Source organism: Columba livia, chromosome Z, assembly GCF_036013475.1.
Source record: "Columba livia isolate bColLiv1 breed racing homer chromosome Z, bColLiv1.pat.W.v2, whole genome shotgun sequence".
NCBI classification, from domain to species: Eukaryota; Metazoa; Chordata; class Aves; order Columbiformes; family Columbidae; genus Columba; species Columba livia.
Genome location: NC_088642.1, coordinates 22,997,934 through 23,025,266, shown reverse-complemented (window position 1 = coordinate 23,025,266; position 27,333 = coordinate 22,997,934). Strand labels below are relative to the sequence as shown.

General features: G+C 54.3%; 1 protein-coding gene across 1 annotated transcript; it reads left to right on the top strand.

Annotated features, from left to right (window-relative positions):
- The first annotated feature begins 2,436 nt into the window (after positions 1-2,436).
- RPL37 (ribosomal protein L37) lies at positions 2,437-5,150 on the top strand. The gene is made up of 4 exons (XM_065047615.1): positions 2,437-2,571; positions 3,276-3,411; positions 3,668-3,752; positions 5,039-5,150. Exons 1-4 carry the CDS (start codon positions 2,569-2,571, stop codon positions 5,106-5,108), a joined length of 294 nt encoding a protein of 97 aa, XP_064903687.1. The 5' UTR covers positions 2,437-2,568; the 3' UTR covers positions 5,109-5,150.
- The last annotated feature ends 22,183 nt before the right edge of the window (positions 5,151-27,333 follow it).

Sequence of the window (27,333 nt, the reverse complement as noted above, 5' to 3'; positions counted from 1 at the left end):
TGAATTTAGGCTGGTGACACTCAGCTGTGGTCAGTACCAGAGTCAGTCGTTTTAAGCAGGCTGGCGGTGAACTCTGTCCTCATCCGCAAACTGCATGCAGGTTAAGAGCTCCTGGGATGGTCCTGGGTCAGCCACAGCTCTGTTCGTTCCCTTCCTTAAAAGTCTCCCCAATACTGAAGTCAACTGCATGACAAAAATCTTTCTTTCCTAACAGGTTCGAAGACATGTAAATGAACAAGATTATTTTTATCCCACAAAGGACAAGAATGATTCCTCTGGCAGCTTATCCTTGCAGGGAGCCAGACCAACATACTTCCTTCAGAAGCTGTTGCCATGGCATCTGTCCAATGTCTTCACAGCATCTTCTAGATTTCTGAGATCTAACAAGAAAAGAGGAGGGAAGGAGTCACTAGTTAAAAGACACACAGCAAGGTTGCTGGGAGAAATGTTACCTAGTCTAGCCTATAGGATGTGTTCATACTGTTTGAGTTAATTGGGATTTTTTTTCTGAATGTCTTTTCATCCACAGGACACTGAGTTTTCTCTTTTCATTTTTGGCAAGGAAGACAGAATTGCTATAAAAATAGTTTCACTAAATCAGTTAGGGCAAAACTTTAGACACTTAATGTAAGATGGGATGAATTAGCCTTTGGAACGATGTATCTCTCTCCTTTAATGACAGTGGGACTACGGATGGACTCCATGCATGGATTTTCAGCTGAGATAAAAGTGAATATAAGTGAACACTTAAGTGTTATTCTGGTGATAGAAACTGACAATCAAAAAAGAAAGATCTGAGTGAACATCCTGGGTCACACCTTCATGTGCCTGGAAACAATGCAGCTAAAGGCAAAATGGCTTTTTGCCCCATCCCTCAACCTTCGCAGAGGTCACCAGCCTCCCAGCACATAAATAAGTGCCAAAGGAATTCAGCGAGAGGCCACATTCAGGAAACAAGCGAGGATAAATTAACACAGAGACAACTGTACAGGGTTTGTCCAGGAGTGAAAATGCCCGAGTTTGACACAGTTTCACTGCTTTGGAACTTGTGCCATGGGATGATGCGTTCTTCTGGACAGCAAGCTCTATGTCACAGGGGTCCAACTGTCCATTGTGGGAGGGCTCCTCACCATTTGCTGGCTGGTGGCAGGGCCAGACATTTGTGTTATGGAATAACTGCATTTTTAGTCAGTAAACCAGAAGTGTAAGGAGTGAGATCTAGCCTGCCAGATAAATACATTTATCAAAAGCTGTTAGACTAGGTTATATACTTTTACAATCACGGATAAATAAACTGGCTTTATCATCAGTTTCTGACTTCAAGACGACAGGGTGTTGAACTCGTGACGTGTGAGCCAGCACCGGCAGGTCGCAGGAACACCCACAAACCGCAGATGAAATGCAAAGAGTACATTTATTTTTGTTAGCTCACTAACCATGGGTCTCTGAAAATGCACTCAAGCACTCAGGCAGAGGCACACAAGCTGGAATGCAGGCACTGCAGAGCTCAGTCCTCGCTAGATTAACAAGCTCCTGGTTTCACCTGTATTTCAAGGATTCAAGGAGGCACAGTTTTCCACCGTGCTTTGACTTCTCTCATCGAAAAGTGAGAATCTCGAGCATACTCAATAAGGTGGTTTTGAGTTTCTCTCTGGCCTGTGTTATCTAAATAGAGGTTCTACTTGTCAAGCACACGAGGCCAAAAAAGAGTGATAAATGTGTTTTTCCACACACCTGCAGTTGCTTGAGTGTATTTACAATTCCTCTCTTTGACAACGTTCCATTATATTCCCAAATAAGGTAAAGACAAATTTCTTCAGTTTCTCCCTGTACATGTTATTTTACCCAAATCCACTCTTCTAAGATAAAATTGCATGTAGAATCTACCGAAAACACGTGGTAGGCTGGCATGTAAGAATTCCAATGCTGCCTCTGGATAAAAACACTGTTTTGTGCTAATGTCTATTGCGACACAGCGGGGCGGGGCGGAGGAGGACACAGACCGGCAGAAAGCACTAGAGGGGCCGCCCGTTTTCCACAGCCGCTCACCTCTACAGTACGTGTTACAGCCAAGAGCACTCTGTCCCTCCCTTTCATTCATCTAAATAATTCTCACTGAGGGCCCAGCAGGGCCCGGACTCGCCTCCGCAGCCCGCGCTGCAGCTGTGGGCAGCTCTAGCAGAGCAGCGGCGCCAAACACGACGCGCCAGCGTGGCCGCTTCAGCGCATTAACCACCATCTTTACCAGAGACATTCACACACACCCCCCAGCCGCCATTTCCAGAGCCAGCCGCGCCGCGGGCCAAGACACAGCAGGACACACCAGCTGTGGGGAGGTGTCACCGGGGACAACCGAGCTTCCAGAGCCCAGGTACCCGCGGGTCTCAGCCAGGGCAGGGGTCTCCGGCCGGGACGGAGCGGCCGCGGTGCGCCACGGCCGGGACGGGCGAAAGGGGGGAAGGAGGCGGGGCGGGGCCGGACGCTGCCGTGGCGCCCCCGGAAGTGCTGGCCGGACCATAGCGGAAGCGGGGCGGGGCTCGTCCTCTTTGGTGCTGGCGGCCGGGCAAGATGGTGAGTGTTGGGCGCGGGCGCGGCGTATCCGCCGCCATCCGCCGCCATCCGCCGCCGGGCCGGGCCCTGTGGGGCCGCGAGCTGCGCCTGAGGAGCCGGGCGCCCCCTGGCCTGCTGTGGCCGGGCCTGGCGGCGGGACGGCGTTGCGGGGCGGCCGCTGCGGGGCCGGGGCATGAAGGCCTGGCGGCGGGCGCAGCTGCTGTGCCGGGGCGGGGGGGCCGCAGTGGGGCGCGGGGCCGCGCTGCCGCTCGGGCGCCTCAGGGGTTTCCTTGGGGGTCTCTGCGCCTGGTGTGCGCCGAGGCCGATGTGGCCAGGCGGGTAACGTAACAAGAGGGGCTTCGGTGGCCAGAGCCTGCTGTGAGCGCGCAGCAGGCCTGCCTGAAGGAGGTACCCTTTCTTCGCGAAAAAGGCGTTTGTACTTTGTCAGCGGTGAGTGTGGGTGAGATGGGAAAGAGGCTGGAGATAACCGCTCAGTGGCTTTATCGCAGCACAAGGGGCTGGGAGGATGAGAAATGGCGACGGGAGATGCCAAGCACACGATTTCTGAAAATGGGGGCTTACCTATAGGCGAAACTGAGTTGGTGTTCCAGAGTTTAATTTGCTTCTGGCATGTTTATTGGAATTTTTAGATTTGTACATGGTTTTTAGAGCAGCTTACTCTTCTTTGGCAATTGTAACATGCCATGCCTTAAAATGCTTTCTAGACGAAGGGTACATCGTCATTTGGTAAGCGACGAAACAAGACGCACACCCTGTGTCGTCGATGTGGGTCCAAGGCGTACCACCTGCAGAAATCTACCTGTGGGAAATGTGGTTACCCTGCTAAGCGCAAGAGAAAGTGTAAGTAACAAACTTTTAACTGACGTGAGTTTAACAATTTCTGTTTCTTTCTGCAACTGTGTCATCTTGTGCTCTTTGGAGCTTCTTTTGAATGAATGCTGATTTAACTATATTTAGCTAACATGCATTATTACTGCATAATAATTCACTTAATTTGAGACTTTATTTCTGTCAGATTGAATAATTGTGCTAAATAAATGTAATGTGCAACCTAGCTGTTTAGTGTAGATGAGAAACAATAATTTGTATGTTGTAGATAACTGGAGTGCAAAGGCTAAGAGACGCAACACCACTGGTACTGGTCGCATGAGGCACCTGAAAAAGGTCTACCGTCGATTCAGGTATAATGTTGTGCTGCAAATTAGTGTTGTGTGAAATCCTGCATAGATATAATGTAATTGCAAAATTAATCATTCAAAAGTTCATGTTTTTATTTATTTAGTACAGTTAATGTGGTATGATCTTTATTCCTAAATATATTAGGAAGTAAATGATGCCTTATATAATCAGCTGTGTATTTCTTTGAGGATAACTGGCTGTTAATATACGGTGTGTAAAACAAGCTCTGATGTTTCCATTAAACGTAGCTAGTATAGAACACAGGTTGTTGTAATAATACTTTCTATATTACTCCTTGCTTTTTTTTTCTTGGTGAGTCAATTAAATTGCCATTTGCACTGAAGTTTGAGTTTTTGTGAGAGAAAAGTGTTGAAATGCATTCTAATCCTGTTCTGCCCACAAAAAAACAACAACATCCGAAATGGAATAGCTTCAGTAGTCATTCTTTTATTAGGAGCTCAGTTAGCAGTAAGTAGCTATAACATATTCTGAGTTACAGGTTTTTAAAACTTACCACAAAGCTTTGAGTTGTACTTAAGAGATAATAGCGGGGGTATTTTACTATTAAACTTACTAAGAATTTCTTTTGTATGACCTTCATGTTCTAAAATGGAGTTCTGCAGCTTCTGGCCCAATATACAAGAAAGCTGGATGAAAATACCAAGGAATTGAAGAATCTTGCAAAAACATAGATTTGATTTAATAGTGAAAAGTGGCAGTCTTTTAAGTCCCAGACCTGAGTCTAGTTGAGGGATCTATTCAGCTGTTTGTTCTGGTGAACAGTCTTTCCCAGCACTGGCCACAAAACACCCTGTAGTGTGCATCTGTAGCCTGCTTTACCCTGGGTTTTACTGGCATCAAAATGCGAGCTTGCCGCTGAGTCTTCTCTTGTCATGCCTGTCTTAATCTCTGGTTGGAGGCATAGAGGATTTCTGTAAGAAGTTGACTTACACCGAGTTGCTTAGCAGGAGCATAAAGGTGCGCCTTCAGCAGGTGTGCTGTATCTGAGGCAGTCTGGCAGTTTTCACTCAGTTACTGAAATCTTCGTGCTGGAAGAAGTCAAGTTTACTTCAGCAAGAGAGAGTGAAAGCCATAATGCTTATTCCAAACACTTCTTGATGTTTCTTACTGAAAATGTATGAACACAAGAACTCTGTAGTGATTTTACTGTATTACTGAGATAAGCCCAAAGGAGCTGGTGCGCTTGATCTTAAACATTACTTATCAGAAAATAACCTGGAGCAGAAATTGTCCTTTCAAAAAGTGGTAATTGTATTTCTACTTGTAGGAATGGATTCCGTGAGGGAACAACACCAAAGCCCAAGAGAGCAGCTGTTGCAGCCTCCAGTTCATCATAAAGACTCATCCATTTGTTAAAATAAATGGTCTTATCCAGAAAATCTGTAACCTTTCGTGTTTTACTCCAGTGAAATTCAGGATTCCTGAAAATACATATATTTACACACACGGTTTCCTCATGGTATGCACTGAAGCAATTAATTAAAAACAATCCTTTAGCTGATGTTTCAATTGGTAGCACCTCTGCCTTGAAAAGGACCATTGTATCTGCACTAAACTTAAAAAGAGGCTTGTATGTGTTAAGCAAAATAACTGGCTGCAAGAGAAATGGAATAGTGGCACTGTGAACTTGCCCTACTTGCCTCTGAGTATTCATTGTGCCTTAGCATGGCAAGTTAGAAATTATCTCAAAGATAATAACATGGAGAACGGCTCTACATGCTGTTCTGAGAGGGAACAGTTAAAGAGGGTTGCTCTGTCTTTGCCGTTTTTCGCTGCTCTGAAAGGCCTGTGAAAGTATGGCGTATTCATTGTGTCATTGCTTCTTGGGCACAAACTCCCAAGTCTGCAGCCCACACGCTGCCAGACAGACCGGAGATGTGCTGTAGCTGGGAGAGAAGTTGCCCAAATGTTCTGGGAATGTCAATAGGGAAAGCTGATGCACAAAAAAATATGAGTTAACTAGGCGGGGTGTTAACAATAAATAGTAGGTAGCGTGATACCGAAGTCACTTGGAGTCCACGTGAAGCATGGACAGGGCTCTGAGCAAACTGGTCTAGTTGAAGACGTCACTTCTGATAGCGGCAGGGTTGGACTAGATGACTTTGAAAGTTCCTTGCAACCCAAATCCTATTACCCTGATCCTATAATTTTTGCAGTGTTCTCAACCCCAAAGCTAGAAACAGCAGCACAGTCACAGGCCTGGAGCTGGGTGAAAAATGCTTGTGGGAGCAGCAAAGGGAACGTGGACACAGGATCTGGTGTCTGCAGAAGAATCATGCATCAGAAAAAGGGAGAGAAAGCAAAACGGGTGGCGACAACAACACCACCTGCATTGTTAGTAATCCTGAGACCTTTTCTGCAGGTTTCTGGCTATTTTATTGTGTAATAAAGAGAGCCAGGGGGCTGGGGCCTCATGGGGAGCCGCCTGAAGACCCAGCTGTCAGTCCGGCCATGATTTGGCAGCCCCTGAGGCACCCTCCAAGTATCACTGTTGATGGGGTGGCTTTTTGCAGGACTGGAAGGGCTCATCAGAGCTGCCGGCCCTCCTCTTTGGGACTTGCCGGGGCCGCCCACGGGAGCGTTGGCTGCCCTGGCCAAAAGTGGAGGGCCCGGGCAGAGCCTCTTCGTGGTCCTCCTGCAGATCTTCTTGCTCCACATGGGCTGGATGGGGAGCGTTGCAGGAGCTGTCGCTTCTCTGAAGAGCTGGGCTGGAGGACATTGAAACAAACATGTAAGAAACCATAGAAATACTGGTAGACTAGTTTGGGCTTTTTGCCGGGGCTGGCTCAAGTAGCTGCAGAAGGTCCCAGCTTTCACTTGCTTCAGACGCATCATACCGAGCACTGTTAGACTCCTGGAACTGGACTTCTGGTTGTATTTACTTTTTAATTTCTGTACCTTCTGCCAACTGTTCTTGTTTCTCTCTGTTGTGTTTTCTCCTGTGGCGCTACCAAAGGTTTCTCAGATTTGAATCTACTAACGAACATTCTACAGGCAGCATTTTCAATGTGTCGAGGGTTTAGATTGCGGGGTGACAATAAAACTCTGGCAGATGCATTGTTAACCTCCTCTTCCTCCCCCTTCCCCCGTTTGCCCCTCCCTCTCCCCGCTTCCCACTCAGGACAGGCGATCGGGAGGAAAAGAAGGACGGAGGGCAGAGAGGTGGAAAAATTAAAAATGCTTGACTAATGCTACTAATAAGAATAGAGAAAATAATACAAAACATACAAAACCAATCTTGAAAGTCTCAGCAACTGCAGAGCCAGCACCCAAAGTGCGGGACTGGACTCGGCAGCCAGCCGGAGCTGGATTCAGTCTCTCACTAGGCCTCAGTTCGCAGGGCCGACTAGCAAGGTCCTCTCCTCATGTCGGCCATAAGCAGAAGGGACGAAGAAAGAGCAAAGAGGCAAAGAGGACAAGATCCTCCTGATCTCCCACTTTTATACCAAGTATTCACGTGAATGGAATGTTATACACAGTTGGCCAGTTTCTTGGTCACTTGTTTCTCGTTGCCCCTCTGGCGAGATGTGAATCTCTCCTTATCAATAAGTTCGCATTCCATGGCTGGTTTTACCAAAACACGCATCTGGTTCTCCAGGAAAACGCAGCTAATACGAAGGCTTTAGCTGACAGGCAAAATTCACTAGAAGAGAAACTTGTTTTTTAACAAAACCAGGACACAATGTAACAGTGTCTGGCCCTGATGCTGATTTTTTTTGGTACTGTGGAATATAGGAAGCAGAGTGCTGGTGGATAAAAATGCTACCAAGTAAGAAGTTGACGAGTTGACATTAGTCAATGTCAAATACCCTTTAATACTAGGTTTTTTAAAGGTAAGGGCTGATTTGTATTAGAACGGAAACAAGTCATTTAAAAGCCATGTTTATGGAAGCTAATAGCTCTGAACTTGTTCTGGTTTTCCTTAAAAATAGGGGACGCTGTTTCAGTTTAGGCAGAACTGCAGGAGATCACGTACGGACGGGTACAAAGCTTGACGCTTCCTCATCTCCCTTCCATGCTCCCTGTGTACATACATACGCTGTCACTCCTCCAGGTTCATCTGTTTGTTTCCAGGCAGGGGTGGAAAGTGATCGAAAAATAATACAGTCGTAGTGAACAATAAAAGAATGTGGTCTTTGCTATGTAGAAGATGCACAGTCCGTGAATGGAAGGAAGACTACTGGCCTAAATGCGACGTGGATGGATGGATGGATGGATGGATGGATGGATGGATGGATGGATGGGTGAATGAATGAGTTTGCCAGACAAACTAGAGGACATTTTAACAAACATGTAAGACATTCTCACAAGCCCACCTGCACGTTTGGAAAGACTCCGTGCAGATGAGATTACAAAGCAGCCAAACGGCATTGCCACTTCTGTGGGTTGACACGATTAGGGAAGCCTTGCTATGTCACTGTCGCACAGCGCTCTCCACCTGGGCGCTGCAAAGGGCATCCACAGTGGGGCAACACACAGACCTCCCTGGCACACCAGTAACGGCCCCGCATCCCACCAGAGTGGGGCTATTTCTAAAGAAACAAGAGCTCCACTTGATGCAGAGCACCCCTGAGGAAAGGGCTGCTGCAAGGCATGGCCGCCTTTGGCCAGGAGAACCGAAGCAGAGAGGCTTGTGCCTCTGCTCCTCCGTGGACCTGAGCCTCGTCCCATCTCCTGCCCCCACTCCTCTGCAGCCCACGGCGTGTGCAGCCCGTGCCTTGAGTCCCGTCGCCCAGGAACGTGGCAGGGAGGGCTGTGGCACTACCAGCCTGCAGGCTCTGCACCCACTTTCAAGGCTTCTGGGTGGAGGAGATGGTAGGGCCCAGCGGACACGTGAGGAAGCTTTGTGTGCAGCACCAGCAAAAGGGAGAGAAAGCAGCACGGGTGGGGACAGCAACACCAACTGCATTGTCAGTGATCCTGAGACTTTTTCTGCAAATTTTGTGCCTTTCTGTTCTTTTATTGCATAGTAACTAGATGTAAGGGCCCAGGATCTCTTGGGGAGTAGGCTGAGCCCCAGCTGCCAGCCCGGCCATGGTTGAGCAGCCCTTGCAGCACCCTCCCATCATCGGTGGGGCGGCTTCTTGTGGGGCTGGGAGGGTTCCTAAGCGCAGCCGGCCTTCCTCTCGGGGCTCAGCCGTCCCTCCCATTGGCTGCCCCGGCTGGAAGCCGAGGGCCCGGGCACAGCCTCCGCGCGGTCCTCCTGCAGGTGTTCTCGCTCTCCGTGGCTGGAAACATGAGCACTTGCGGGGCTGCAGGGATGTCACGCAAAGAGACGGCACAGGAGCAGGAGCAGGAGCAGGGCTGCCCTCCCTCTCTCCGGCAGCACGGGTGTCCTCCAGGCCCAGCCGACGTCGGACCTCCGCGCTGCACCGGCGCACGACGGTGTCGACGAGCTGTTGGACGAAGCTCCTCGTGCGCCCGCCCAGGGAGGCCTGCAGCACCCGGACCAGACTCTCCTCATCCAGGCCGAAGTAGCGCAGGCTGGAGATGAGAAGTCTCTGCGCTGCTGCTGCCTCCTGGGCTCCCTCCAAGAGCTGCCCCGGCTCCTGATGCAGCCTGGGCAGCAGGGGCTGGAGGGCAGCGGCGTGGACACGGAAGATGAACGCCCAGGTGTAGGCATGGAAGATGGACGCCCAGCTGTAGGCATGTCTTGTCTTCTGCTTGGCATCGGTGTTTCACTCCAGTCACTGAGCAGTCGGCCGTGTCTCCCCAGGATATCTTGGGGACTGGCTTGGACCCCAGCCCACCATCCAGGCCATGGTGTTGTGGTCCCGGAGCCACCCTCCCAGCGTCACTGATGGTGGGGTGGCCTCTTGCGGGGCTGGGAGGAGTCCTCAGAGCTGCCGGCCCTCCTCTTCGGGGCTCGCCGGGGCCTCCCAGGGGAGCGTTGGCTGCCCCGGCTGGAAGTGGAGGGCCCGGGCACAGCCTCCTCGCGGTCCTCCTGCAGCTCTTCTCGCTCCCCGTGGGTTGGATGGGGAGCGTTGCGGGGGCTGCTGGGACTCCCCCGAAGAGCTGGGCTGGGGGCAGGAGGCTCCCCGTGGGAGGCAGCAGGGCCCGGAGCAGGATCAGGGCTGCTCTCCCGCTCCCCAGCAGCAGGGGTGTCCTCCAGGCCCAGCTGACGTCGGACCTCCCCGCTGCACAGGCGCACGACGGTGTCGACGAGCTGCTGGACGAAGCTCCTCGTGCGCCCGCCCAGGGAGGCCTGCAGCACCCGGACCAGAGAGTCTTCAATGAGGCCGAAGCGGCGCAGGCTGGAGATGACGAGTCTCTGCGCTGCTGCTGCCTCCTGGGCATCCTCCAAGAGCTGCCCCAGCTCCTGGCGCAGCCAGGGCAGCAGGGGCTGGAGGACAGCGGGGTGGACACGAAAGATGGACGCCCAGGTGGAGGCGTGGAAGCCGCCCACGGGAGCCCTGGGCAGCGGCCCCGCAGCCGGTGGCCGGGCTGCTGCAGGCTGATGGAGGCCGTGGGCGGCTGGGTGTCCGGGAGCCCGTGCTGTCACGCGGACGACGACCGATCGTACACGTGGTGGGATGACCCGCTCCTCATAGTCGTCGTCCGCCCGCACCGAGTGCAAGATGGAGGTCACCCTCCTCTTGCAGAGGGGGCACTCGGGCTTGGTCTCAGCCCACCGCACGATGCACGGGTAGCAGAACTGGTGGAGGCACGGCAGGACGTAGCTGGCCTCCTCCCAGCTGTCCAGGCAGATTGGACAGCGGGTGTCCAGCTCCGCGGCCATGCTCTCCAGGTGCGGCGGTGGGCTGTGGGGAGCTGGGGATGTCACGCTGCTCCCTCTCGCTGGCGCTGCAGCAGCGGGTGTCGCGCTAGAAAAGGAAGAGAGGCCACAGTCCATCGCTGGTCCGGGCAGGGCTGGGAGCAACGCCCAGGCCCCTCAAGAAGGAGAGCCTCCCGGCTGCCCAGGGTGAGCTTTCCCCTCTCAGCTCACCTCTGCTGCTGCGAACGCTCCGCCTGGGTGTCCCGGCTGCCCGAACAAGCCAGGGCCGGGCAAAAACCTCCGATGGCTCTGGGGTCGCGCACTGAGAGTTGCACTGAAGAACTCCCCGAACTCGACCTCAGCACCAGGAACCGCCTCGCAGAACACACCAACCTCGCGTCCTCGCTCAGCTGGCGTGCGGGCAAAAACCGACGGGGTCAGGCTCGGCGCCCGGATACAAGCAGCGAGGGATGCGTGGTCACAATCCATCTCTCGGTGATGTCACCATCCATCGCTCAGGGACATCACCGTCCTTCTCTTGGCCAAATCACCATGGGCCATCATCTCCCACAGTGCCCAAACGCATACGTGGTGTCACTGCAAGGCCACTGTTCATTCCCTGCGCCATCTCTTGCCTTCAGCTCAGCAACCGTGTTTGACTCTGGTCACCGACCCCTCGCCCATGTCTCCCCAGGGCCCCGTCAGGTCACTACGGCCGTGGCTGACGTCTCCAAGCACATGCGACCAGAGGGTTCACTCAACAACGCCTCCTGCCTCCCTGGGAGGTTGCAGCACAAAGTCCCACGGGCTCTCCCCGCAGCCCAGCACTGCTGGCCATCCCTCTGCGCTCCCCTTCTTCCCCCCACAGAGGGTCTCAGGCAGCACCTGGCTGACTCTCAGGGATCCCGTTCTACCCAGGGAGGATCAAAGCCCGTGGCAGCCTCCAGCCCCGAGCCCTGGCTGTCCATTTGCTGAGGGCGGCTGCACCACACACGCCCTGTGGAGACATCGCAGGACACGCTCCCTTCTCCAGGAGGGTCTTGGTGTTGGGTTCCTGATGCCCCCTGGGCCGGGCTGGTCTGCATGGGGCCCAGCCTCCCCGGGTCAGAGTCTGCAGGGTGATGGGGGCACAGCACCAAACACGTGGTTTACACTCCATAGCCACTTTGTGCCATCCTTGAAGGTGTTTTCTTGTCTGAAAGAATCCTTTTTGTCCAGCAAAGTGCAAAACAGGCCTTATCTTGTAGGTGCTCGTAGTCATGTATTGCTTCCTGTTTTCCTCCATGGTGTGATATTGCCCGAGTAAATTCTGTTCTTCCTAGCAAAGTGCAAAACGCACCTTACCTCACAGGTGTCCATAGTAGTCTGTAGCCACTTTTCACGCCATTAAGTAGATGCAATTTTGGTAAATACGAGCCAAACTTTACAACGCACAGCTTAAGATTTCAATACATTCAGCTTAGTAAGTAACATGAAGCAGACAGTATATTAAAAATCACCCGACCTTGTAATTCTAAGTGATTCACACACATGTACTTAAGCCGAAAGCTTGATACAAAACTGAAATTGGGCCCATCCAGTGATCCGTTAGCAGTAAAAGACTTTTGCCAAAGAGCCACACTTGCTCAGCACAGAGAGCTCAAAGCAGGCTCACCCAGGCTGTCATCCGTGTGGAATAAAGCGGTTGGCTTTAAGTCAAATCACATGCAGCGGGCAAGGTCTGCACAAGGCCCCTTGCGCCCACAACGTATTGGTGTTCAGTGTGTCGTTCTGCTTCCTTGCGGGTTTCCTAGAAGGAGTTCGTGGCCCAGCTGCAGCTCAGGCCTTTAGCTCCTTTGGAGCCCGAATCAAGCTGCTGCTGTTTTGGCTGAGTGAATGTCTCTTTCACATAGGTGCATTCTTAATCTATATTCTCCATATACCTTAGAAATACTGGTAGACTAGTTTGGGCTTTTTGCCGGGGCTGGCTCAAGTAGCTGCAGAAGGTCCCAGCTTTCACTTGCTTCAGACGCATCATACCGAGCACTGTTAGACTCCTGGAACTGGACTTCTGGTTGTATTTACTTTTTAATTTCTGTACCTTCTGCCAACTGTTCTTGTTTCTCTCTGTTGTGTTTTCTCCTATGGCGCTACCGAAGGTTTCTCAGATTTGAATCTACTAACGAACATTCTACAGGCAGCATTTTCAATGTGTCGAGGGTTTAGATTGCGGGGTGACAATAAAACTCTGGCAGATGTATTGTTAACCTCCTCTTCCACCCCCTTCCCCCGTTTGCCCCTCCCTCTCCCCGCTTCCCACTAAGGACAGGCGATCGGGAGGAAAAGAAGGACGGAGGGAAGAGAGGTGGAAAAATTAAAAATGCTTGACTAATGCTACTAATAAGAATAGAGAAAATAATACAAAACATACAAAACCAATCTTGAAAGTCTCAGCAACTGCAGAGCCAGCACCCAAAGTGCGGGACTGGACTCGGCAGCCAGCCGGAGCTGGATTCAGTCTCTCACTAGGCCTCAGTTCGCAGGGCCGACTAGCAAGGTCCTCTCCTCATGTCGGCCATAAGCAGAAGGGACGAAGAAAGAGCAAAGAGGCAAAGAGGACAAGATCCTCCTGATCTCCCACTTTTATATCAAGTATTCACGTGAATGGAATGTTATACACAGTTGGCCAGTTTCTTGGTCACTTGTTTCTCGTTGCCCCTCTGGCGAGATGTGAATCTCTCCTTATCAATAAGTTCGCATTCCATGGCTGGTTTTACCAAAACACGCATCTGGTTCTCCAGGAAAACGCAGCTAATACGAAGGCTTTAGCTGACAGGCAAAATTCACTAGAAGAGAAACTTGTTTTTTAACAAAACCAGGACACAATGTAACAGTGTCTGGCCCTGATGCTGATTTTTTTGGTACTGTGGAATATAGGAAGCAGAGTGCTGGTGGATAAAAATGCTACCAAGTAAAAAGTTGACGAGTTGACATTAGTCAATGTCAAATACCCTTTAATACTAGGTTTTTTAAAGGTAAGGGCTGATTTGTATTAGAACGGAAACAAGTCATTTAAAAGCCATGTTTATGGAAGCTAATAGCTCTGAACTTGTTCTGGTTTTCCTTAAAAATAGGGGACGCTGTTTCAGTTTAGGCAGAACTGCAGGAGATCACGTACGGACGGGTACAAAGCTTGACGCTTGCTCATCTCCCCTCCATGCTCCCTGTGTACATACATACGCTGTCACTCCTCCAGGTTCATCTGTTTGTTTCCAGGCAGGGGTGGAAAGTGATTGAAAAATAATACAGTCGTAGTGAACAATAAAAGAATGTGGTCTTTGCTACGTAGAAGATGCACAGTCCGTGAATGGAAGGAAGACTACTGGCCTAAATGCGACGTGGATGGATGGATGGATGGATGGATGGATGGATGGATGGATGGATGGATGGGTGAATGAATGAGTTTGCCAGACAAACTGGAGGACATTTTAACAAACATGTAAGACATTCTCACAAGCCCACCTGCACGTTTGGAAAGACTCCGTGCAGATGAGATTACAAAGCAGCCAAACGGCATTGCCACTTCTGTGGGTTGACACGATTAGGGAAGCCTTGCTATGTCACTGTCGCACAGCGCTCTCCACCTGGGCGCTGCAAAGGGCATCCACAGTGGGGCAACACACAGACCTCCCTGGCACACCAGTAACGGCCCCGCATCCCACCAGAGTGGGGCTATTTCTAAAGAAACAAGAGCTCCACTTGATGCAGAGCACCCCTGAGGAAAGGGCTGCTGCAAGGCATGGCCGCCTTTGGCCAGGAGAACCGAAGCAGAGAGGCTTGTGCCTCTGCTCCTCCGTGGACCTGAGCCTCGTCCCATCTCCTGCCCCCACTCCTCTGCAGCCCACGGCATGTGCAGCCCGTGCCTTGAGTCCCGTCGCCCAGGAACGTGGCAGGGAGGGCTGTGGCACTACCAGCCTGCAGGCTCTGCACCCACTTTCAAGGCTTCTGGGTGGAGGAGATGGTAGGGCCCAGCGGACACGTGAGGAAGCTTTGTGTGCAGCACCAGCAAAAGGGAGAGAAAGCAGCACGGGTGGGGACAGCAACACCAACTGCATTGTCAGTGATCCTGAGACTTTTTCTGCAAATGTTGTGCCTTTCTGTTCTTTTATTGCATAGTAACTAGATGTAAGGGCCCAGGATCTCTTGGGGAGTAGGCTGAGCCCCAGCTGCCAGCCCGGCCATGGTTGAGCAGCCCTTGCAGCACCCTCCCATCATCGGTGGGGCGGCTTCTTGTGGGGCTGGGAGGGTTCCTAAGCGCAGCCGGCCTTCCTCTCGGGGCTCAGCCGTCCCTCCCATTGGCTGCCCCGGCTGGAAGCCGAGGGCCCGGGCACAGCCTCCGCGCGGTCCTCCTGCAGGTGTTCTCGCTCTCCGTGGCTGGAAACATGAGCACTTGCGGGGCTGCAGGGATGTCACGCAAAGAGACGGCACAGGAGCAGGAGCAGGAGCAGGGCTGCCCTCCCTCTCTCCGGCAGCACGGGTGTCCTCCAGGCCCAGCCGACGTCGGACCTCCACGCTGCACCGGCGCACGACGGTGTCGACGAGCTGTTGGACGAAGCTCCTCGTGCGCCCGCCCAGGGAGGCCTGCAGCACCCGGACCAGACTCTCCTCATCCAGGCCGAAGTAGCGCAGGCTGGAGATGAGAAGTCTCTGCGCTGCTGCTGCCTCCTGGGCTCCCTCCAAGAGCTGCCCCGGCTCCTGATGCAGCCTGGGCAGCAGGGGCTGGAGGGCAGCGGCGTGGACACGGAAGATGAACGCCCAGGTGTAGGCATGGAAGATGGACGCCCAGCTGTAGGCATGTCTTGTCTTCTGCTTGGCATCGGTGTTTCACTCCAGTCACTGAGCAGTCGGCCGTGTCTCCCCAGGATATCTTGGGGACTGGCTTGGACCCCAGCCCACCATCCAGGCCATGGTGTTGTGGTCCCGGAGCCACCCTCCCAGCGTCACTGATGGTGGGGTGGCCTCTTGCGGGGCTGGGAGGAGTCCTCAGAGCTGCCGGCCCTCCTCTTCGGGGCTCGCCGGGGCCTCCCAGGGGAGCGTTGGCTGCCCCGGCTGGAAGTGGAGGGCCCGGGCACAGCCTCCTCGCGGTCCTCCTGCAGCTCTTCTCGCTCCCCGTGGGTTGGATGGGGAGCGTTGCGGGGGCTGCTGGGACTCCCCCGAAGAGCTGGGCTGGGGGCAGGAGGCTCCCCGTGGGAGGCAGCAGGGCCCGGAGCAGGATCAGGGCTGCTCTCCCGCTCCCCAGCAGCAGGGGTGTCCTCCAGGCCCAGCTGACGTCGGACCTCCCCGCTGCACAGGCGCACGACGGTGTCGACGATCTGCTGGACAAAGCTCCTCGTGCGCCCGCCCAGGGAGGCCTGCAGCACCCGGACCAGAGAGTCTTCAATGAGGCCGAAGCGGCGCAGGCTGGAGATGACGAGTCTCTGCGCTGCTGCTGCCTCCTGGGCATCCTCCAAGAGCTGCCCCAGCTCCTGGCGCAGCCAGGGCAGCAGGGGCTGGAGGACAGCGGGGTGGACACGAAAGATGGACGCCCAGGTGGAGGCGTGGAAGCCGCCCACGGGAGCCCTGGGCAGCGGCCCCGCAGCCGGTGGCCGGGCTGCTGCAGGCTGATGGAGGCCGTGGGCGGCTGGGTGTCCGGGAGCCCGTGCTGTCACGCGGACGACGACCGATCGTACACGTGGTGGGATGACCCGCTCCTCATAGTCGTCGTCCGCCCGCACCGAGTGCAAGATGGAGGTCACCCTCCTCTTGCAGAGGGGGCACTCGGGCTTGGTCTCAGCCCACCGCACGATGCACGGGTAGCAGAACTGGTGGAGGCACGGCAGGACGTAGCTGGCCTCCTCCCAGCTGTCCAGGCAGATTGGACAGCGGGTGTCCAGCTCCGCGGCCATGCTCTCCAGGTGCGGCGGTGGGCTGTGGGGAGCTGGGGATGTCACGCTGCTCCCTCTCGCTGGCGCTGCAGCAGCGGGTGTCGCTCTAGAAAAGGAAGAGAGGCCACAGTCCATCGCTGGTCCGGGCAGGGCTGGGAGCAACGCCCAGGCCCCTCAAGAAGGAGAGCCTCCCGGCTGCCCAGGGTGAGCTTTCCCCTCTCAGCTCACCTCTGCTGCTGCGAACGCTCCGCCTGGGTGTCCCGGCTGCCCGAACGAGCCAGGGCCGGGCAAAAACCTCCGATGGCTCTGGGGTCGCGCACTGAGAGTTGCACTGAAGAACTCCCCGAACTCGACCTCAGCACCAGGAACCGCCTCTCAGAACACACCAACCTCGCGTCCTCGCTCAGCTGGCGTGCGGGCAAAAACCGACGGGGTCAGGCTCGGCGCCCGGATACAAGCAGCGAGGGATGCGTGGTCACAATCCATCTCTCGGTGATGTCACCATCCATCGCTCAGGGACATCACCATCCTTCTCTTGGCCAAATCACCATGGGCCATCATCTCCCACAGTGCCCAAACGCATACGTGGTGTCACTGCAAGGCCACTGTTCATTCCCTGCGCCATCTCTTGCCTTCAGCTCAGCAACCGTGTTTGACTCTGGTCACCGACCCCTCGCCCATGTCTCCCCAGGGCCCCGTCAGGTCACTACGGCCGTGGCTGACGTCTCCAAGCACATGCGACCAGAGGGTTCACTCAACAACGCCTCCTGCCTCCCTGGGAGGTTGCAGCACAAAGTCCCACGGGCTCTCCCCGCAGCCCAGCACTGCTGGCCATCCCTCTGCGCTCCCCTTCTTCCCCCCACAGAGGGTCTCAGGCAGCACCTGGCTGACTCTCAGGGATCCCGTTCTACCCAGGGAGGATCAAAGCCCGTGGCAGCCTCCAGCCCCGAGCCCTGGCTGTCCATTTGCTGAGGGCGGCTGCACCACACACGCCCTGTGGAGACATCGCAGGACACGCTCCCTTCTCCAGGAGGGTCTTGGTGTTGGGTTCCTGATGCCCCCTGGGCCGGGCTGGTCTGCATGGGGCCCAGCCTCCCCGGGTCAGAGTCTGCAGGGTGATGGGGGCACAGCACCAAACACGTGGTTTACACTCCATAGCCACTTTGTGCCATCCTTGAAGGTGTTTTCTTGTCTGAAAGAATCCTTTTTGTCCAGCAAAGTGCAAAACAGGCCTTATCTTGTAGGTGCTCGTAGTCATGTATTGCTTCCTGTTTTCCTCCATGGTGTGATATTGCCCGAGTAAATTCTGTTCTTCCTAGCAAAGTGCAAAACGCACCTTACCTCACAGGTGTCCATAGTAGTCTGTAGCCACTTTTCACGCCATTAAGTAGATGCAATTTTGGTAAATACGAGCCAAACTTTACAACGCACAGCTTAAGATTTCAATACATTCAGCTTAGTAAGTAACATGAAGCAGACAGTATATTAAAAATCACCCGACCTTGTAATTCTAAGTGATTCACACACATGTACTTAAGCCGAAAGCTTGATACAAAACTGAAATTGGGCCCATCCAGTGATCCGTTAGCAGTAAAAGACTTTTGCCAAAGAGCCACACTTGCTCAGCACAGAGAGCTCAAAGCAGGCTCACCCAGGCTGTCATCCGTGTGGAATAAAGCGGTTGGCTTTAAGTCAAATCACATGCAGCGGGCAAGGTCTGCACAAGGCCCCTTGCGCCCACAACGTATTGGTGTTCAGTGTGTCGTTCTGCTTCCTTGCGGGTTTCCTAGAAGGAGTTCGTGGCCCAGCTGCAGCTCAGGCCTTTAGCTCCTTTGGAGCCCGAATCAAGCTGCTGCTGTTTTGGCTGAGTGAATGTCTCTTTCACATAGGTGCATTCTTAATCTATATTCTCCATATACCTTAGAAATACTGGTAGACTAGTTTGGGCTTTTTGCCGGGGCTGGCTCAAGTAGCTGCAGAAGGTCCCAGCTTTCACTTGCTTCAGACGCATCATACCGAGCACTGTTAGACTCCTGGAACTGGACTTCTGGTTGTATTTACTTTTTAATTTCTGTACCTTCTGCCAACTGTTCTTGTTTCTCTCTGTTGTGTTTTCTCCTATGGCGCTACCGAAGGTTTCTCAGATTTGAATCTACTAACGAACATTCTACAGGCAGCATTTTCAATGTGTCGAGGGTTTAGATTGCGGGGTGACAATAAAACTCTGGCAGATGTATTGTTAACCTCCTCTTCCACCCCCTTCCCCCGTTTGCCCCTCCCTCTCCCCGCTTCCCACTAAGGACAGGCGATCGGGAGGAAAAGAAGGACGGAGGGAAGAGAGGTGGAAAAATTAAAAATGCTTGACTAATGCTACTAATAAGAATAGAGAAAATAATACAAAACATACAAAACCAATCTTGAAAGTCTCAGCAACTGCAGAGCCAGCACCCAAAGTGCGGGACTGGACTCGGCAGCCAGCCGGAGCTGGATTCAGTCTCTCACTAGGCCTCAGTTCGCAGGGCCGACTAGCAAGGTCCTCTCCTCATGTCGGCCATAAGCAGAAGGGACGAAGAAAGAGCAAAGAGGCAAAGAGGACAAGATCCTCCTGATCTCCCACTTTTATATCAAGTATTCACGTGAATGGAATGTTATACACAGTTGGCCAGTTTCTTGGTCACTTGTTTCTCGTTGCCCCTCTGGCGAGATGTGAATCTCTCCTTATCAATAAGTTCGCATTCCATGGCTGGTTTTACCAAAACACGCATCTGGTTCTCCAGGAAAACGCAGCTAATACGAAGGCTTTAGCTGACAGGCAAAATTCACTAGAAGAGAAACTTGTTTTTTAACAAAACCAGGACACAATGTAACAGTGTCTGGCCCTGATGCTGATTTTTTTGGTACTGTGGAATATAGGAAGCAGAGTGCTGGTGGATAAAAATGCTACCAAGTAAAAAGTTGACGAGTTGACATTAGTCAATGTCAAATACCCTTTAATACTAGGTTTTTTAAAGGTAAGGGCTGATTTGTATTAGAACGGAAACAAGTCATTTAAAAGCCATGTTTATGGAAGCTAATAGCTCTGAACTTGTTCTGGTTTTCCTTAAAAATAGGGGACGCTGTTTCAGTTTAGGCAGAACTGCAGGAGATCACGTACGGACGGGTACAAAGCTTGACGCTTGCTCATCTCCCCTCCATGCTCCCTGTGTACATACATACGCTGTCACTCCTCCAGGTTCATCTGTTTGTTTCCAGGCAGGGGTGGAAAGTGATTGAAAAATAATACAGTCGTAGTGAACAATAAAAGAATGTGGTCTTTGCTACGTAGAAGATGCACAGTCCGTGAATGGAAGGAAGACTACTGGCCTAAATGCGACGTGGATGGATGGATGGATGGATGGATGGATGGATGGATGGATGGATGGGTGAATGAATGAGTTTGCCAGACAAACTGGAGGACATTTTAACAAACATGTAAGACATTCTCACAAGCCCACCTGCACGTTTGGAAAGACTCCGTGCAGATGAGATTACAAAGCAGCCAAACGGCATTGCCACTTCTGTGGGTTGACACGATTAGGGAAGCCTTGCTATGTCACTGTCGCACAGCGCTCTCCACCTGGGCGCTGCAAAGGGCATCCACAGTGGGGCAACACACAGACCTCCCTGGCACACCAGTAACGGCCCCGCATCCCACCAGAGTGGGGCTATTTCTAAAGAAACAAGAGCTCCACTTGATGCAGAGCACCCCTGAGGAAAGGGCTGCTGCAAGGCATGGCCGCCTTTGGCCAGGAGAACCGAAGCAGAGAGGCTTGTGCCTCTGCTCCTCCGTGGACCTGAGCCTCGTCCCATCTCCTGCCCCCACTCCTCTGCAGCCCACGGCGTGTGCAGCCCGTGCCTTGAGTCCCGTCGCCCAGGAACGTGGCAGGGAGGGCTGTGGCACTACCAGCCTGCAGGCTCTGCACCCACTTTCAAGGCTTCTGGGTGGAGGAGATGGTAGGGCCCAGCGGACACGTGAGGAAGCTTTGTGTGCAGCACCAGCAAAAGGGAGAGAAAGCAGCACGGGTGGGGACAGCAACACCAACTGCATTGTCAGTGATCCTGAGACTTTTTCTGCAAATTTTGTGCCTTTCTGTTCTTTTATTGCATAGTAACTAGATGTAAGGGCCCAGGATCTCTTGGGGAGTAGGCTGAGCCCCAGCTGCCAGCCCGGCCATGGTTGAGCAGCCCTTGCAGCACCCTCCCATCATCGGTGGGGCGGCTTCTTGTGGGGCTGGGAGGGTTCCTAAGCGCAGCCGGCCTTCCTCTCGGGGCTCAGCCGTCCCTCCCATTGGCTGCCCCGGCTGGAAGCCGAGGGCCCGGGCACAGCCTCCGCGCGGTCCTCCTGCAGGTGTTCTCGCTCTCCGTGGCTGGAAACATGAGCACTTGCGGGGCTGCAGGGATGTCACGCAAAGAGACGGCACAGGAGCAGGAGCAGGAGCAGGGCTGCCGTCCCTCTCTCTGGCAGCACGGGTGTCCTCCAGGCCCAGCCGACGTCGGACCTCCACGCTGCACCGGCGCACGACGGTGTCGACGAGCTGTTGGACGAAGGTCCTCGTGCGCCCGCCCAGGGAGGCCTGCAGCATCCGGATCAGACTCTCCTCATCCAGGCCGAAGTAGCGCAGGCTGGAGATGAGAAGTCTCTGCGCTGCTGCTGCCTCCTGGGCTCCCTCCAAGAGCTGCCCCGGCTCCTGATGCAGCCTGGGCAGCAGGGGCTGGAGGGCAGCGGCGTGGACACGGAAGATGAACGCCCAGGTGTAGGCATGGAAGATGGACGCCCAGCTGTAGGCATGTCTTGTCTTCTGCTTGGCATCGGTGTTTCACTCCAGTCACTGAGCAGCCGGCCGTGTCTCCCCAGGATATCTTGGGGACTGGCTTGGACCCCAGCCCACCATCCAGGCCATGGTGTTGTGGTCCCGGAGCCACCCTCCCAGCGTCACTGATGGTGGGGTGGCCTCTTGCGGGGCTGGGAGGAGTCCTCAGAGCTGCCGGCCCTCCTCTTCGGGGCTCGCCGGGGCCTCCCAGGGGAGCGTTGGCTGCCCCGGCTGGAAGTGGAGGGCCCGGGCACAGCCTCCTCGCGGTCCTCCTGCAGCTCTTCTCGCTCCCCGTGGGTTGGATGGGGAGCGTTGCGGGGGCTGCTGGGACTCCCCCGAAGAGCTGGGCTGGGGGCAGGAGGCTCCCCGTGGGAGGCAGCAGGGCCCGGAGCAGGATCAGGGCTGCTCTCCCGCTCCCCAGCAGCAGGGGTGTCCTCCAGGCCCAGCTGACGTCGGACCTCCCCGCTGCACAGGCGCACGACGGTGTCGACGAGCTGCTGGACAAAGCTCCTCGTGCGCCCGCCCAGGGAGGCCTGCAGCACCCGGACCAGAGAGTCTTCAATGAGGCCGAAGCGGCGCAGGCTGGAGATGACGAGTCTCTGCGCTGCTGCTGCCTCCTGGGCATCCTCCAAGAGCTGCCCCAGCTCCTGGCGCAGCCAGGGCAGCAGGGGCTGGAGGACAGCGGGGTGGACACGAAAGATGGACGCCCAGGTGGAGGCGTGGAAGCCGCCCACGGGAGCCCTGGGCAGCGGCCCCGCAGCCGGTGGCCGGGCTGCTGCAGGCTGATGGAGGCCGTGGGCGGCTGGGTGTCCGGGAGCCCGTGCTGTCACGCGGACGACGACCGATCGTACACGTGGTGGGATGACCCGCTCCTCATAGTCGTCGTCCGCCCGCACCGAGTGCAAGATGGAGGTCACCCTCCTCTTGCAGAGGGGGCACTCGGGCTTGGTCTCAGCCCACCGCACGATGCACGGGTAGCAGAACTGGTGGAGGCACGGCAGGACGTAGCTGGCCTCCTCCCAGCTGTCCAGGCAGATTGGACAGCGGGTGTCCAGCTCCGCGGCCATGCTCTCCACGTGCGGCGGTGGGCTGTGGGGAGCTGGGGATGTCACGCTGCTCCCTCTCGCTGGCGCTGCAGCAGCGGGTGTCGCTCTAGAAAAGGAAGAGAGGCCACAGTCCATCGCTGGTCCGGGCAGGGCTGGGAGCAACGCCCAGGCCCCTCAAGAAGGAGAGCCTCCCGGCTGCCCAGGGTGAGCTTTCCCCTCTCAGCTCACCTCTGCTGCTGCGAACGCTCCGCCTGGGTGTCCCGGCTGCCCGAACGAGCCAGGGCCGGGCAAAAACCTCCGATGGCTCTGGGGTCGCGCACTGAGAGTTGCACTGAAGAACTCCCCGAACTCGACCTCAGCACCAGGAACCGCCTCTCAGAACACACCAACCTCGCGTCCTCGCTCAGCTGGCGTGCGGGCAAAAACCGACGGGGTCAGGCTCGGCGCCCGGATACAAGCAGCGAGGGATGCGTGGTCACAATCCATCTCTCGGTGATGTCACCATCCATCGCTCAGGGACATCACCATCCTTCTCTTGGCCAAATCACCATGGGCCATCATCTCCCACAGTGCCCAAACGCATACGTGGTGTCACTGCAAGGCCACTGTTCATTCCCTGCGCCATCTCTTGCCTTCAGCTCAGCAACCGTGTTTGACTCTGGTCACCGACCCCTCGCCCATGTCTCCCCAGGGCCCCGTCAGGTCACTACGGCCGTGGCTGACGTCTCCAAGCACATGCGACCAGAGGGTTCACTCAACAACGCCTCCTGCCTCCCTGGGAGGTTGCAGCACAAAGTCCCACGGGCTCTCCCCGCAGCCCAGCACTGCTGGCCATCCCTCTGCGCTCCCCTTCTTCCCCCCACAGAGGGTCTCAGGCAGCACCTGGCTGACTCTCAGGGATCCCGTTCTACCCAGGGAGGATCAAAGCCCGTGGCAGCCTCCAGCCCCGAGCCCTGGCTGTCCATTTGCTGAGGGCGGCTGCACCACACACGCCCTGTGGAGACATCGCAGGACACGCTCCCTTCTCCAGGAGGGTCTTGGTGTTGGGTTCCTGATGCCCCCTGGGCCGGGCTGGTCTGCATGGGGCCCAGCCTCCCCGGGTCAGAGTCTGCAGGGTGATGGGGGCACAGCACCAAACACGTGGTTTACACTCCATAGCCACTTTGTGCCATCCTTGAAGGTGTTTTCTTGTCTGAAAGAATCCTTTTTGTCCAGCAAAGTGCAAAACAGGCCTTATCTTGTAGGTGCTCGTAGTCATGTATTGCTTCCTGTTTTCCTCCATGGTGTGATATTGCCCGAGTAAATTCTGTTCTTCCTAGCAAAGTGCAAAACGCACCTTACCTCACAGGTGTCCATAGTAGTCTGTAGCCACTTTTCACGCCATTAAGTAGATGCAATTTTGGTAAATACGAGCCAAACTTTACAACGCACAGCTTAAGATTTCAATACATTCAGCTTAGTAAGTAACATGAAGCAGACAGTATATTAAAAATCACCCGACCTTGTAATTCTAAGTGATTCACACACATGTACTTAAGCCGAAAGCTTGATACAAAACTGAAATTGGGCCCATCCAGTGATCCGTTAGCAGTAAAAGACTTTTGCCAAAGAGCCACACTTGCTCAGCACAGAGAGCTCAAAGCAGGCTCACCCAGGCTGTCATCCGTGTGGAATAAAGCGGTTGGCTTTAAGTCAAATCACATGCAGCGGGCAAGGTCTGCACAAGGCCCCTTGCGCCCACAACGTATTGGTGTTCAGTGTGTCGTTCTGCTTCCTTGCGGGTTTCCTAGAAGGAGTTCGTGGCCCAGCTGCAGCTCAGGCCTTTAGCTCCTTTGGAGCCCGAATCAAGCTGCTGCTGTTTTGGCTGAGTGAATGTCTCTTTCACATAGGTGCATTCTTAATCTATATTCTCCATATACCTTAGAAATACTGGTAGACTAGTTTGGGCTTTTTGCCGGGGCTGGCTCAAGTAGCTGCAGAAGGTCCCAGCTTTCACTTGCTTCAGACGCATCATACCGAGCACTGTTAGACTCCTGGAACTGGACTTCTGGTTGTATTTGCTTTTTAATTTCTGTACCTTCTGCCAACTGTTCTTGTTTCTCTCTGTTGTGTTTTCTCCTATGGCGCTACCGAAGGTTTCTCAGATTTGAATCTACTAACGAACATTCTACAGGCAGCATTTTCAATGTGTCGAGGGTTTAGATTGCGGGGTGACAATAAAACTCTGGCAGATGTATTGTTAACCTCCTCTTCCACCCCCTTCCCCCGTTTGCCCCTCCCTCTCCCCGCTTCCCACTAAGGACAGGCGATCGGGAGGAAAAGAAGGACGGAGGGAAGAGAGGTGGAAAAATTAAAAATGCTTGACTAATGCTACTAATAAGAATAGAGAAAATAATACAAAACATACAAAACCAATCTTGAAAGTCTCAGCAACTGCAGAGCCAGCACCCAAAGTGCGGGACTGGACTCGGCAGCCAGCCGGAGCTGGATTCAGTCTCTCACTAGGCCTCAGTTCGCAGGGCCGACTAGCAAGGTCCTCTCCTCATGTCGGCCATAAGCAGAAGGGACGAAGAAAGAGCAAAGAGGCAAAGAGGACAAGATCCTCCTGATCTCCCACTTTTATATCAAGTATTCACGTGAATGGAATGTTATACACAGTTGGCCAGTTTCTTGGTCACTTGTTTCTCGTTGCCCCTCTGGCGAGATGTGAATCTCTCCTTATCAATAAGTTCGCATTCCATGGCTGGTTTTACCAAAACACGCATCTGGTTCTCCAGGAAAACGCAGCTAATACGAAGGCTTTAGCTGACAGGCAAAATTCACTAGAAGAGAAACTTGTTTTTTAACAAAACCAGGACACAATGTAACAGTGTCTGGCCCTGATGCTGATTTTTTTGGTACTGTGGAATATAGGAAGCAGAGTGCTGGTGGATAAAAATGCTACCAAGTAAAAAGTTGACGAGTTGACATTAGTCAATGTCAAATACCCTTTAATACTAGGTTTTTTAAAGGTAAGGGCTGATTTGTATTAGAACGGAAACAAGTCATTTAAAAGCCATGTTTATGGAAGCTAATAGCTCTGAACTTGTTCTGGTTTTCCTTAAAAATAGGGGACGCTGTTTCAGTTTAGGCAGAACTGCAGGAGATCACGTACGGACGGGTACAAAGCTTGACGCTTGCTCATCTCCCCTCCATGCTCCCTGTGTACATACATACGCTGTCACTCCTCCAGGTTCATCTGTTTGTTTCCAGGCAGGGGTGGAAAGTGATTGAAAAATAATACAGTCGTAGTGAACAATAAAAGAATGTGGTCTTTGCTACGTAGAAGATGCACAGTCCGTGAATGGAAGGAAGACTACTGGCCTAAATGCGACGTGGATGGATGGATGGATGGATGGATGGATGGATGGATGGATGGATGGATGGGTGAATGAATGAGTTTGCCAGACAAACTGGAGGACATTTTAACAAACATGTAAGACATTCTCACAAGCCCACCTGCACGTTTGGAAAGACTCCGTGCAGATGAGATTACAAAGCAGCCAAACGGCATTGCCACTTCTGTGGGTTGACACGATTAGGGAAGCCTTGCTATGTCACTGTCGCACAGCGCTCTCCACCTGGGCGCTGCAGAGGGCATCCACAGTGGGGCAACACACAGACCTCCCTGGCACACCAGTAACGGCCCCGCATCCCACCAGAGTGGGGCTATTTCTAAAGAAACAAGAGCTCCACTTGATGCAGAGCACCCCTGAGGAAAGGGCTGCTGCAAGGCATGGCCGCCTTTGGCCAGGAGAACCGAAGCAGAGAGGCTTGTGCCTCTGCTCCTCCGTGGACCTGAGCCTCGTCCCATCTCCTGCCCCCACTCCTCTGCAGCCCACGGCGTGTGCAGCCCGTGCCTTGAGTCCCGTCGCCCAGGAACGTGGCAGGGAGGGCTGTGGCACTACCAGCCTGCAGGCTCTGCACCCACTTTCAAGGCTTCTGGGTGGAGGAGATGGTAGGGCCCAGCGGACACGTGAGGAAGCTTTGTGTGCAGCACCAGCAAAAGGGAGAGAAAGCAGCACGGGTGGGGACAGCAACACCAACTGCATTGTCAGTGATCCTGAGACCTCTTCTGCATATTTTGTGCCTTTCTGTTCTTTTATTGCATAGGAACTAGATGTAAGGGCCCAGGATCTCTTGGGGAGTAGGCTGAGCCCCAGCTGCCAGCCCGGCCATGGTTGAGCAGCCCTTGCAGCACCCTCCCATCATCGGTGGGGCGGCTTCTTGTGGGGCTGGGAGGGTTCCTAAGCGCAGCCGGCCTTCCTCTCGGGGCTCAGCCGTCCCTCCCATTGGCTGCCCCGGCTGGAAGCCGAGGGCCCGGGCACAGCCTCCGCGCGGTCCTCCTGCAGGTGTTCTCACTCTCCGTGGCTGGAAACATGAGCACTTGCGGGGCTGCAGGGATGTCACGCAAAGAGACGTCACAGGAGCAGGAGCAGGAGCAGGGCTACCGTCCCTCTCTCCGGCAGCACGGGTGTCCTCCAGGCCCAGCCGACGTCGGACCTCCACGCTGCACCGGCGCACGACGGTGTCGACGAGCTGTTGGACGAAGGTCCTCGTGCGCCCGCCCAGGGAGGCCTGCAGCATCCGGATCAGACTCTCCTCATCCAGGCCGAAGTAGCGCAGGCTGGAGATGAGAAGTCTCTGCGCTGCTGCTGCCTCCTGGGCTCCCTCCAAGAGCTGCCCCGGCTCCTGATGCAGCCTGGGCAGCAGGGGCTGGAGGGCAGCGACGTGGACACGGAAGATGAACGCCCAGGTGTAAGCATGGAAGATGGACACCCAGCTGTAGGCATGTCTTGTCTTCTGCTTGGCATCAGTGTTTCACTCCAGTCACTGAGCAGCCGGCCGTGTCTCCCCAGGATATCTTGGGGACTGGCTTGGACCCCAGCCCACCATCCAGGCCATGGTGTTGTGGTCCCGGAGCCACCCTCCCAGCGTCACTGATGGTGGGGTGGCCTCTTGCGGGGCTGGGAGGAGTCCTCAGAGCTGCCGGCCCTCCTCTTCGGGGC